At 42.8% G+C, this 14,068-nt stretch overlaps 1 protein-coding gene across 2 annotated transcripts; it reads right to left on the reverse strand.

The window, feature by feature from the left end:
• Nucleotides 1-403: 403 nt before the first annotated feature.
• On the reverse strand, nt 404-13,352 carry LOC105021723 (interleukin-6 receptor subunit beta). 2 transcript variants are annotated; one of them, XM_010889582.5, is made up of 16 exons: nt 13,088-13,352; nt 11,884-11,958; nt 11,246-11,536; nt 10,740-10,875; nt 8,595-8,758; nt 8,354-8,508; nt 7,468-7,627; nt 7,231-7,313; nt 6,039-6,264; nt 5,531-5,722; nt 5,221-5,322; nt 4,511-4,654; nt 4,135-4,275; nt 3,760-3,856; nt 2,982-3,063; nt 404-2,576 (listed from the first exon to the last, which is right to left on the reverse strand). In XM_010889582.5, exons 2-16 carry the CDS (start codon nt 11,951-11,953, stop codon nt 1,920-1,922), a joined length of 2,700 nt encoding a protein of 899 aa, XP_010887884.2. In that variant the 5' UTR covers nt 11,954-11,958; nt 13,088-13,352; the 3' UTR covers nt 404-1,919. The 2 variants fall into 2 exon arrangements, with proteins under 2 accessions (XP_010887884.2, XP_010887883.2); XM_010889581.5 differs by having other exon boundaries at nt 8,595-8,761; nt 13,088-13,351.
• Nucleotides 13,353-14,068: the final 716 nt, after the last annotated feature.

Below are 14,068 nucleotides of genomic sequence, written 5' to 3' on the forward strand. Positions count from 1 at the left end.
AATCCCTTAGGTGAGTATATATACTCTTTTAAGTAATTGGTTATACAGGAAACACATATTTGACTCACATCTCCACCGTTGCCTTGTGTGTTTTTACTGAGCCGTATCTTGTGGCTCTGTTCACCTGAAATAACTGGTTCATTTGGTTCCTAAACATCTACCTATTTAACAATTACCCCAGAAGGATGGGGGAAAAAAGCGACTGAAAATCCCAGGTAAATACATCTTAGTTCCAGACTGTGACACTAAAATAATTCAAAAGTCATGGGGAGGGGGGGACGACTGGGATTAGTTTTTTTTCCTACTAGCAACATGTTCTTATTGAAAATAAAGCACAAAAAAATAGACTGCTTTACAAGATTCATGATAATGTTAATATCATTTTGTGAAATGACAGACATCAGGCATTTAATTAGGTTTTATTATTATTACACTTTCTAAAACCATGCTCCCAAAAAAGGAAATATGTATACCTGTGGCATGCAGTGAAATACTAGGTAATGTTATACTTCTTCTATATGTAGTGTTAACTGAGGGATGGTACATTTCAAAAACCCTCAAATATTAGCAATATTCAGATGTCAGTAAATTTTACATTCATTTCTCCCCCATAGGAACACATCTGGATTCTGCTGATCTGTACATATGTTCCTAACAAACCTAAAACTAATGAACAAAATATACTGCATTCTTCCCAATCTTCAGAAATCTGATAATGACAAACATTTATATAAAAAAATATATAGCAGTAACAGAAATCTACTAATGTAATACTGCATCAATGTCTCTTTCTGACCTGGAACTGTTTCCAATCTTCTCAGTAAATCTTACCACAAAACAATCAAATAAAACATAAAAAATTATTTATACAATTTGCAATAACATAAAAAAAAAAAAGTATAACTCCTGGGCATTGTGATCTTGGAGAACTGGTCTGATGATGACTTTTCAGCATAATTCACAACATGAACATAACCAGACTTTAATTAAAATAAGCCACTTTAGCAAGGCTGATGTCAGTATGTCAAACAGTGTCTCCCTGTCTGCAAGCATGTCCTATAAACCTTCCTCAGCTTACTGACATGATACACTGTTGTATATGTTAGCATTGCTCCCTTCAAGTCCTCCTTGTCAGAAAACAAATCGTCAAAACGAGCCAACATGTGGAGTACAGTGGCCACGTGAGGTAATGCGCTTTTCTTTTCTTTTTTTTTTACGGCAACCAGTAACGCTGAAATAACAAAGCAAAGTACAAACCTCTGCTGCACTAAAGTCAGCAGCACTGACAAGCCTTTTTCAACAAGATGTCAGTCTAGGACGTATAGGTCCACAGCAGTGGTTCATAAAACGAGGGGAAGAGGACACAGAGCTTGCGTTACCATGGTAAATACCCTCCCGGCAACACAGATCTTCAGGGCAAACTATAAAAACTATAGCCAGAATTGGTCATTTTGTTAATTTCTTGGACAGCTTCCCAGTTCTCCCTCTGTTTGGTGCCCAGTGAACTCCGACCTTGTGAAATGGCTGTTTGCCACAGACTGAGGTCTCCTTTTATTGACATACAGCGTTTGTTTTTCACTGCGAGTGTGTCGTTGTTCTAACTAGGTCAGTAACTACATGAATGGAAAACCATACTGGCAACTGTTTGCTTTTTAAGATATTAAATCAGTAAAACTCTGACGTACAAGGTAGAGCTTTGAGCCAAACCAATGTCACCAACCTGAAGAGATGTAAGGACATCTCAGGTAGTAAAAATATCACTGCCATTCGGTTAAGTGCAAAAATTATACGCAAGACTGAATTCATTGTCTGAAAGCTTACAATGAACGTTTCATATGAACAAAGGCACAAAAGGAGGAATCACGGCAAACAAAGCGTGAAACCTGAAACTCAGGCCACCATACACCCCCCCCCCCCTCTCACTGAGGCCTGTAGCCTCTCAGCTGAGGCAGGTAACTGGGGATCGGGTCTAGCTGTCCATCAGGTGTCTGGCCCTCCTCCGTGGGCGTGGTCTGCTGAGACCCCTCCTCCAGTGGGGAGAACTGGAGCAGGGTCAACCCTTGGTCCTCCATCTCAAGCTGGTTCAAGTCCCCCGGGTCTCCGCTGTTGTTGTCATCGTCGTCGCTGCTCCCGCCAGGCAAGCGTCTGAAGTAAGCATTCCGCGGGTGTCGCAGGTGGGGCTGCCCACTGCCCTCCTGACCCTCTGGTTGCTCCTCGCTCTCCAGGAGGGGCTGGGTGGACTCGGAGCGGGCGAAGCTGGGCGTCTGGGCCTGGGAGGAGCAGGGCTGGGGAGTCTGGCCCTTGTAGCCGCTGGACGCCACCACCGAGGAGTACTGGACGGTGCTGGCCGTCGTCTGGCCGGAGTCTCCGCCCTCATCGCTGTCCGAGACGCTCTGGCGCGGCGACGACATGCAGGACGAGCCGCCGATGCCGCTGCTGTGCTCCTCCGACAGGTACTTGTCCTTCTTCAGCGGCAGGCCCGCCTTGTCCTCCTCGCACAGTGACCTACCGTCGAACACGTCCACCTCTACCACGCTCACGTCGCCAAGCGCATTCTCCTTGGAGACCGGGTCAGCCTGAAGGGGGAAAAAAGCATGTCCGGGCTCAGTCAAACCCGTGTGGTGTTCAGACGGCGGCTGTCAATACAACAGTCCCATTGACTCGGACTGGTTTCAGTTTCCTGTATAAAAGGCACTTCTACTACCAGGGGACCTCAAGCATGCATTCACTTTTCACAATGTGTGGGCACAGGGCAAAAACTGAAAATAGTTTTGGGTAAACTGACTTTAGGTGACCGGTAAAACCCAGCCCCGTCTGAGGTGACCGGTAAAACCCAGCCCCGTCTGAGGTGACCGGTAAAACCCAGCCCCGTCTGAGGTGACCGGTAAAACCCAGCCCCGTCTGAGGTGACCGGTAAAACCCAGCCCCGTCTGAGGTGACCGGTAAAACCCAGCCCCGTCTGAGGTGACCGGTAAACTGACTTTCGATGGGAAGTCTGGAGACCAGTTGGCGATGGTGCTGTTGGAAGGGTCTGGAACGGGAGGCCAGATCTTCTTCTTTATCCTGCAAAGAAAAGAACAGCGCTTCATTAATGTGTCATACATGGAGGTCCAGGGTGCTCCAACGGTCTCTGCCTCGGACAAACACGTCCTGTAGCCGCATGGCCCACTGTGCATTCAGCAAAAACCTGCTCCATCCTCCACTTTCATGTCCAATGAAGCATAGAACAGGACTAAAAGAATACAATAACTGTATGTAAATAAATAAAACAGACAAACAGATCGTATATGGGATAAGTTCCAATCAGCACAATATTACATATTGGCCCTGTTCAAAAGCAGTGCTCCATGCAGTGAACAGGGTAGCCTTTGGGACAGTTTCGAGTCACACACACAAAAGTTTCGTTTGTTTTCATGCCTATTAAGGCTCTTATCCAATGGATATGGTTTTTTCACACACATTCCGTTTCATTTCCTGCCCTCTCTCATCTCCCTTTATTCAGACATTAATCAGCCTTCTGCCAAGCAGTGGCAAATCAGCAACAGACCGTATTGCATATCTGCACTTCCAATCAACAACAAAAAAAGTTTAAAGCGTTTTGGTGTAAAAAACATCATGTTTACTCGGTGGAAACAGGGAAAAATAAGGACAAAAGGTTAAGATCTGTGGGCTCACGCAACCTAAGTCAATGCTCTTATAACCGGCTGTGTCACGTGTGCCGTTTCCCAGCATTCAACAGGGTGTGGGGGCGTGGCCTACCTCTCCATTTTTAATATGCAGGTGACCACCAGAGACACGACGAGGAACAGGAAGGCCAGGCACACCAACACCACAATGCCTTCTATCTCTCCAGGAGCTGAGGGGGAAACACAAAGACCAGTCAGCAAGCCCCCGTCAAGGTCGGCAACAAGAAACCGTGGCCAAGCCCAGATCAGAGACACATGAAAACACTACAGGACAACAGACGCAACGTGAGAGAAACTAAACGAGGGCACGCGGAACAGTCAAACACTAACCATCGCGCCCAGTCGGCCCTCAGAGTACAGGAAATGGACCATAGTGTGTCACTGAAGAACTAAATACAGACGTGTTGAAAGGCCCTGAGATGGAACGTGCCCACAATGCCCCGCTCACCGTACTCCAGAGTGTTGAAGGTGTACTCGGGGCCAAACGTATCGCCTGCCACCGTAGACGCCATGACCCTCACCACGTACTTGCTTCCGCTGGTCAAGTGCTTCAGGGTGTAGGAGTACGTATCGGCGGAGACGGTGATTGCTGGGAAAAAAAGAACAAACACATTCACGTTGCATTTCCCCCGAGGCCGCTTTACATTTTCGTACAAACGCTGGGCGCTTGCCGAAACTTCAAAACACCACGCTAAGAAATACCAGCACTTCCATATTCACACAGGTATTTCATATGACATTAAAGGACATCCACGAGTCCCCAGAGCCAGGCCTCGCTGAAGAGGTGCTGTTACGTTGTAATGGGTTGAGCAGTGGTTGCTCACATTGTTCCTGTTTCCCCATGGTGTAGAAGATGGTGTAGTTGGTGATGAATCCTTGCTGTTTGTCCAGGGGAATCTCCATCCACCGCAGTTCAGCGTCATTCTTCCCACAGCGACTCACATTCACGACGGGACCCACCATTGGAGCTGCACCAAGCACAGTGAGAACATTTGTTAGTAGCTTCATGTTTAGACGCGTCACAGCTTCTACGTTGAGACGATTCGATTTAGCCGGCAACTACTGGGCCAAAAATCACAACCCAGGCAGGTCAATGTCAGGACCGTCAGAACCGTATGGGGACATTTGACCAACATTTATGATGGACTGAAGAGATGTTTCGGAGGAGATCCTCAGAGAATTGTGTTTGATCCAGGATTAGGCTTGGTCTGTGTCCTGGAAAGCAGCCCAACAAGCACTAAGGCCGGGATAATAGTACCTCTTAGTGATGTGGGAAGGAAGCCAACTTAAATTCATTAGCTAAAACAGCCCTAATGCTGGAAACAAATTACGAGTCACAATTAAGCTGTGTGGAGTACAAGAGCTAACATGCAGCATGTATTTCTTAAAGGACCATAGAGCTGTTTTCTGGTTTCCTTAGTTGCCACGGGAACATTATTGTAATACCGGTGACGACCCACTGCCAATCAGCACACAACAGATGAAACACCGTTTCCAAGTTCAGTAACCTAGAGACCCGCTCCACTTGTCTCACCTTTTTGGTCCAAAAAGGCCGGCTCGGTCCACGGTTTCCCAGTCTTTCCAGAGTACATGGGATACACGGAAATACTGTAGCGCTTGAACTTCTCAAGGTTACCTGGATCAGGAAGTCAGACACGAAACAGTACAACGCGTGTTCAGTGTTGTGTCACATGGTGGCCGTTTGCAAGGCCTGTCCGGGAAGCACCTCAAGGCACAACGGCCATTAGTAAACGTTTCAACATTTGCATTACTCATCACTACTCAACTGCACAGACTTTGAAAACACGGGAATAAATCCCGGCGGCAGCCAAATTCTCAGCTACCTCGAATGTATGCCAGGCTTTTGTTTGTGCCGTTCTTGCGCTCCCTCTGCCAGTCCAGCGCGCCGTCACTGACCGACACCCACTCCAGGATGTACTCCGTCACGTCCCTGGCCTTCCCTCTGTGGGGCACCCACTCCACCCACAACCTCCCCTCCTTGGTAAACCAGCTGAGGGACTTCACCGAAGGGGGCTCTGAAAGACACGGGGCGCACAAACACAAGCTCCATGACGTCAGCACTTCAGAAGCACCCCACAGCGCCAGTCCCTTAAGCCTGCAGGACACGCGGCGTCAGCACATCAGGAGCATCCGGAGCCCCTCCTGACCGCCATTCCCAAGCCGTAACACGCTAGCCAGGACCAGATTTGGTTATCACCATGACGATATCATTACAGAAATGACGTTTTATCATACCATAGAACACAAGAAAATGTATCAACACTGTTTTTGTTTTTAATAGTGTGTAACCATTTCAGAAGCGAGTATAAGGGTTTGACCATGTGAACGTACCATGAGTGAATTTTGGAATGGTCAAAGAAGCTCGGGGAGACATGCCACGAGAGTTACAGGCATCCAGCTCAATGAGGGCCTCTCCATCGTCAGGCAGGACAAACTGGTACAGGGGGATTATTTTCCGAGATTCTGTCTCGGAGCGGTTGACCAGCACGGTTTTCCGGCCTCCATCCTGGATCTTTATGCTGTAGTTCCTTATCCTCCCATTAGACTCCACGGGATCCTGGTGTGGGAAGAACCAACAACGGTCAAAGTGCTTTACTTCAACTTATATACATAGACTTCATTTTCTACCAAGCCAAACCCGTTTACTATTTTCACACTTAGACTAAGGCATGAGAATAATGTATATAGTCATGAAAAATTAAGTACACACCTTGGACATTATGTCCTCCTATGTAAAATAATATTAATAATAATAAAGGTAACTTAATTAAAAAAAGCTTACACAAAAAGATTATACTTGGCAATTTAATACCACGGCTAAAATAACTACAGCCACTTTTGGCTGAAATAACTTCATGTAGCCTTTCTTGAAATTGCAGATCAGTCTCTTATGTTAACAAGAAACTTTGCACGCACTTCTCTTTTTAGTACTGCTTGAACGGTCACGTTAGAGGGCTTTCTTGCATGCACGGCTTGTCAATGTCCCTAACAGCATTTTGATAGGGCTATGACCCTAGCTCTGCTTGTGCCTTTCGGACCTTTGTCCTGTTGCAAGGTCAATGTTCATTTATGCTTCAGCTTTTTTGACAGATTGCCTCACAATCCCCTCAACAATTCTCAGATGCATGGAAATCATGGTTAATTCAATGATGGCAAGTTGGCTAGGCCCTGAGGCAGCAAAGAAGCCCCAAACCATATTGCCACCGCCTCCATGTTTTACTGTTGGTTCTTCTGTTCAAAGGCAGCATTTGGTTTTGCTCCAAACATATTTTACTCATATGTATGTTAATTTGTAAAGACAGAAGAATTCTGTTTGTTTGAACAGTTTAAAGCCAGACGCAGTAACATTACTCGAAAAGTAAAAATCTAACTGACAAAAAAAATGACATAAGTAGAGTGGATACCAAATTGCAGTAACCTACAAATGTGTTGAACACATCTGGTACTGGTGAGAACTGGTCAATGTAAAGTTAAAAATCTAAAAACATTTCAAATCAGCAGTGAAGCGTACGGCTGTCATTACCTTGCACATCACTTGCACTCTGCGCTCACTTTTGCCTTGGCTGGGAATGACAACTCTCCACAGATCTGGCTGACTTGAAGGTTCTGGTTGAAGAAAAGAGCAGGAATGCAACATTCAGGAGACACCCGACACCTAACGGACAGCCTGGGCCGCCTTCAAAAGCGACACCTGTCCGGCGCACGCTACATCAGTTCCCCCGGTCGCCCACAATGGGGAAAAGGATAAACGTCAACTCACTGTCCTCGGGTGTCCACCACGTGGCGTTGGCACTCCAGTCACTCCAATAGCCTAGGCCAATGGAATGCATGCATCGCACCTGCACTACATACTCTGTATACGGCTTGAGGTGCTGGAGACGAAATGAGTCCACGTCGCTTTCCGTGTCGTTTGGGGGTACCTACAAGACAGCACATACAAAGGGGATATGTCTGGGGGACAGTAGAGGGCAACAAAATGTTTGCGGTCCGGTACAGGGCTGTGGCATGTTTGATTCATGGCTGATAACCCCTGCATACAATAATACTACAAAACATACATTTCGCCTAACGTTCAGGGCAGCAGTTTTGCAGGCGACCTGACCAGACTGACTTTACGCGTCACTGGATCTGTCATTCTAACCAAAAGTCGACAGGTCCATTGTAGATCACCAAATGATTATCCTTTCTGTCCTCAAGTTCAGCATTTGTGTCATTTTAATTTGGGGCACCTGTGTAAAACTCAGCGGTGTTAATTATATCACAATTGATACACTGGTGGTTTTGTCATAAGCTAAATGTAGGAAAACCAGAGAGAGACTTTCAGCAACCTAGCAATTGCACCTTTTTCGTTTCCGGATCTTAACGGTAGTGTTCCTGGTAACTGACAGTGTTTTAGCAATTTGTGAAGTGTTGGACCTTACGAAGACCGGAGTGCCAGTTGAGTAGATTGTACTATAACTATTTTCATCAAATCAGTCAAAATGGTAAGTACCAAACCACAAGTCAACAGGGCCTATCAATTCATTTTCAATCAAGGCTGTAAAATATAATTCAAGGTGTTCTCTATATGAGTCAACCTAAAAGGACTGAAAAACTTTTTTTGGAGAGGAATAACTCTTTAGCCGGTGGTGATATTGTCCATTTACCTCAGACCAGTCTTCAGAACCCACTGCGCAGAAACGGATGTTGTATTTCAGTCTGAAAAAATGTTTTTCGATAGGGCGCCTCCATTTCACTAAGAGACTCCTCGGGAAGTTATTTTCTGAATAGATATGGACGTTCAATGGCGGATTTGTTTTCACTGCAAAATAGGAAACTGTATTAAACTCAGGTGGGATGATAATGTAACTCAAAGGGCATTTAGAAGATTGAACTGATTCCACTTACCCAAATAATTAGCATCACCAACTGTCAGAGTTTCTGACTGAACCTTCCCCAAACTGTTAGCTACCTCCACCCAGATTTTCAGCTCACAATAGCTTGGAAAGGTTTCCATGTTGATGTATCCAATGCTTTTCTGAGAACTGTTGCTAAGTGTCTTGAAACAGTCACTGCTAATAAAAAAAAAACAACAACACCATTTTGATTAACAATGTTTACCCCACACACACATGGGATTTGGTGTATAGGGATGGGAATTTAAATGTTTTTGCTTTTGAAGAAAGAAATTTAAAAAAGGATATGCATCCAAAATGCACAAAGATTATTATGCAGTGGTAATTGGACAAAAACTGTGAGGACAACACACAATTTAACTGTTTCACTGTTTGGTTCTATGTACATTTTACACTTACTGTACTTTTTGCAGCATTTGTTAATAACAAAATCAGAAAAATACTCTGGATGCATTCAATAACAAGAGTATTTCCTGACAATTTGTATTAAAGGGTTTTAGTGAGAGGAATAACTGGTGTCTTCAAGTGGACACATCTATACAAAGTGCGCATTCATTTCAGTAATACAGTTTTATGACTTAAGAGTCTTAATCTAGGTTTTTATTTTCAGTTCAGGAATTTGAACAAACAAACTGCTGTCTCCAATTCAGAGTCAAACTGCGGTGTCTTGTGAAATCCATTCTTTATTTCATAAGGTGCTGCCCCAGCCCGCCTACACCAGTAAAACTAAAAAAAAGCTTGTCGAGAGTCATGACGTCTGACATTCTGTGATCCTCCTACAACAACTTTGGAAGGTAAGGAATTAATGTGTCTAGGATCTCCACAAGGTAATGAGTGCGTGGTTACAAGCTCAATGGTCCTGTCCAAGAAAAACAGTGAGGTCTAATTCTGTTGACAAAAATATCCATTATAATCTCACTGGTCCATCATAAATGTTGGCAGGAGCACAGGTGCCAAGACCATAGTTGGCACATTTCCTATTTAGCATAACAGTTTCATAACCAAACTAGTGATTACAGCTGAAAATGCGATGCAAACAATGCATTTCAAATACACACAGCTATAACATACTATTATCAGCTACAAATTAGTTTGTGAAGTTAGTATGCACTTTAACAATATGGGCATAAAAATCTGTAGCCAATTGAAAATGTACTTTAATAAAGAGACTGACCTTGTAAAATAAATACAAAAAAGTACTCTGGTATTTAATACTACAAAAAGGGTCTAGGGACACATACCTGTCAAACAGGGTTGTAAGATATTGACACAATGTGATATTGATCATGAATACTGCAATATCGATATTCATTTGTGTAAAAACACAAATGTTATGGGAAAACCCATCAAAAAGAGATTAATAACATATGAAAACAAGTTCTTACAACACAAGAGTTAATTTAACTGGACAGTCATATTGGACTGGTACAACATGAATGAATAAATAAATAAATGTTGTACTGATGGCACAGCAGACGTGACAAACCGGTCCAACTTTCTAAAGTACCAAACGAGTGCAGCAAATTGGGGTTCAGAACTGCCATTTGCACTTGCATTTACCTTCATTGCACATCTACACATCCCACTTGTACGTACATTATACTTAATACTTTCTTCCCCCTTCTATTTGCACTTCTGGTTAGATGCTAACTGAATTTCATTGTACTGTACTTGTCCTTATCAATTACAATCAAGTTGAATCTAATCTAAAGTTTTTATTTTCAAGTTTGGTCTCAGTCTCACCAGTAGAGGAACACTTGTCAACTCTCAAACAGGGCCAATCACAGGTATTGGCTTTTTAGACACGGTACTTAATGAACACTAAAAGCAAAATCCTTTTGAAAACATAAAAAGAAATGATCGCATGGACACAGACCGCAAACTAGCTACACAAAGCTTTGTAATCTACCACAAAGGGAATCTGAACGCTGTTGGCTGGAAGAGTCTCCTGTCTCAGCCTATGTAAATGTGCCCATGTATTTATTGGCAGCGCGTACATCATTTGAGTTTTTTAAACATCAAGGAACTTTATAAGCATTGCTTCTATATCTAAGACCAGACCTGTCAAACAGGCTGTAAAAAAAAGTACTTCTACAGACCTGTCAAACAGGTTATAATGTAAAGTACTTCTACAGACCTGGTATGAAGGGTGTAATTGGTTTTCAGCAACTCGTCTCTGGTTCCAGGTTCCCACGAGCAGTTCAAAATGGGGGAGATCTTCTGGCCAGACTGAACAGCCATGCAGGACAGATTGTTAGGCTTCTCAGGGGGATCTGACCAAGAAAACAAAACAGACGCCATCATTTCATGTCAGAAAAACCAACGGACAGCCACCAACCTACTACGCTGAGCGGGGTGGGGGTCAATTTAAACGGACCTCCGGAGTTGAAAGCTAACACGACCCCAACACCGACATTAAGAGAAAGCTTCAGGATCATTCAGAACAAATGTGAAAGAAAACTACACATGAAAGTATGTTCTGCGCTAAAGACTCGAGTTTCTCCAAAATTAAAATGAAGGAGAAATTGATTCAATTGAAACCTAGATCCAAGCAGAGAATACAGCAAAATACCCTACATTGGTACGTCTGATCAATTACGTCAAAAATAACCCTACATACTCAATTGAATTTGGAAAACTTACATCCCTTGGTCAACATAATCCCATGGATTGCTGGAGTTTGGTTCACGTAGCGGGGTTGTTTATTACAAATTAACCATTTGCATGTATCTGGTGTGATTTTTATGGTCACGCTAACAGCGGAGTCGTTTATCTTGGTGTACAGCTCTTCAGGCACTTTGCCATTACACGTCCAGAAGATATCGTCTGCGGTGCTTTCAGCAGTTTCGTAGAGCACACAGGTGGCAGTGAAATTCTTCCCAATTTCCACTTGTGGGGATTGTGGGGTTATTGTTCCATAGGTGGTGAATAAACCTAGAAGGGAGGAAGAAAACCGCACAAATGACAACACACCCACGAAATGTATGGTGGATTTCACTGAGAGCGAAAATGACATATTTCCTATTTTGTTTTAATCGTATTTAAAACATTTTATTAAATAAAAACATACCATGTTCAGTAGAGCTCACTATCAGTCAAGCATTGCACTTTAAAAGGAACAAGACTGGCTAGGCTCAAGCAGGCACTTTCACTCTGTTAAGCAGTGCTTACTAACTAAAATGTATGCATTTTATTTTACTGTTATTTAACAAGTTATAAGTCAAATAAAAACCAATTTACATTTTCACTAACTTTAGTTTAATGCATAGAAATCAACCTACCAGATGTGAGACAACAGACCAGACACGCCAAGAACAGAAGCTGATGCATGCAGTAGGTTGAAATGCCCATGATGCCTAAAGGAAAATTCAAATTAACAACATTGCAACTGAATTTTACCACAAGGCATCTACCCTTCCAGCTTTTGACAGCTTCGTTCTTTTTTTCACAAGGTTTAAGATTTTCTATTAACAAGGTGTCAGGTAACCTTGTTATATTACCACAACACATTATGGATCTTAGTTTCTCTTGAAGCACAGAAAAATAAAGTCACACCAATCAAGCTACAGAAAAACATAACCAACACCTGACCTCGAGTTGTGTATTCGATTGGTGATATGTGCATCCAAGTGTCAATGTTGAGATCAGCAAATGTTCCTTTGTATTCAACTACTTTACTAATAAAGTAGAAATTGTTTTGATTCATATCTTACTTTGTACTGTACTGTCCTGAATTCGGAATGATAATTACAATTATCCCAGCTCACGGTAGCTATAGAGGTGACGTTTTCTCGTAATAAAAAGATGAGAGCTATTTTTTTTTTTTAAAGAAACAAAAGAATGATAACCAAGTAGTAAAGAAAAGCAAACGTATTTTGATGCTAGCACTTGGGTTTCGGGAGTACAGTAAAATAATATTGCACTTTCCGAGAAAGATCACTTACACGTAGCTAGATTAAGTCCATTAGCTACTAGCAATAGAGTGGCAAATTAAGTTATATGAACTTGATAATTTAGATAACGTTAAGCTAATTTAACATTAGCTGAACTAGAACGGCCCAAATGTTGATTATAATATTGAAATTACTGTTCACTATAAATAAACATCTCGATTAACATGGTTTCTATTTTTTTTTATACCTGGCTGGCTGGTCACTTCATCAAGCCAGTTAACGCCAGACTGCAGCTAACTACAGTACCAGTAAGCAAGCTAAAAGTAAATTATTTAGGGGCCTGGCATTACAAAGAATCAGGTAATAACATAGAAAACGATTAAGTTACAGTACATGGGTAACGGCTAACCAGCCGTGTGAACACAGTAGCTGTCTGTCCGTACTAGTGCCGCGCCACTGCCAAAAAGCTATCTGGCATCGCAAGTTAGCTACAGGACCTTAGCTAGCATAGCTAGAGAGCTAGAAAAAAATTGACCAAACAACATAGATTCGCAGGTGAACATAACGCGATAGGGATCATATAAAGACTCACCGTTAAGCTTTCACTTGATGAGTTCCTCGTTTTTTAATCACATGGAGCCTCTTCTTAAACCACAGGTTCCTGTTAGGTGTTGTCTTTTTTTGGCTTAAACTAATCTAGTCACTAGCATCCCACCTCGATCATTACACTTCCAGTACTCCTCACAATCACGTGTTTCTACACTTCAAGCAGAATATCGAATATTCCGACAGATAAGCAAACATAATGATTGATCTATCTACGTGACCAGTACACCCAGCCTGTCAACGACATGTTCAGAGATCTGCTAAGGAGCAACTGCGCTGAACTGTTGCTCTTGTAATTCGCCAGGAGCTTTGTTTGTCACTCAACTACTAACCAATCCAAACGCAATTTGGAAGGTTTGCGTTACTGTTTTCCGGGTAGTCTCCACCCACTTGCCCGAAACGTTTCAAGACCTCTGTGTCCCAGGCGTAGTGGAACATGGCTTGACTCGCTGTTCTGCGGCAGCTGAAACATGTGGCATTTATACAAATAATTTCCTTTGAAAGTCGCTTTGATTGTTTAAAGAAACCTATGTGCCTTTGAAACATGAACTGCTACTGCAGAAATTATAGCTGCCCACTGCCCAGGGAGTGAATGCTTATGGTCATTATTGAAGTACCACTTCTCCGTTTGCCCACTCACAAATAGCCTCTTTCACTTTTACTTCTCATATAGATTCTCTTGGCGGTTAATTATAGTCATGTTCTGTAGATCTCTGCCAGGACGACTTGGAAGTAAGACAAATTAAAGTGGAAATAAATGGAAACACATTAGGAGGTTCAGTCAGAATAGTAATAACGCTGAATCATAGACATGAATTCCACACTGAAACGCACTGCTGGCTTATATTTGAAGCTAAAGCAGTGATCCTGCACTGAATGAGAGTTTCAGATGAATTATTAAAATGTGAATGTGAAAAAATATTATTAGCAGAATAAATTAACTATTCATGTACCGGCAAATGCGTCT

This window comes from Esox lucius, chromosome 14, assembly GCF_011004845.1.
Source record: "Esox lucius isolate fEsoLuc1 chromosome 14, fEsoLuc1.pri, whole genome shotgun sequence".
In the NCBI taxonomy this organism is placed as follows: domain Eukaryota; kingdom Metazoa; phylum Chordata; class Actinopteri; order Esociformes; family Esocidae; genus Esox; species Esox lucius.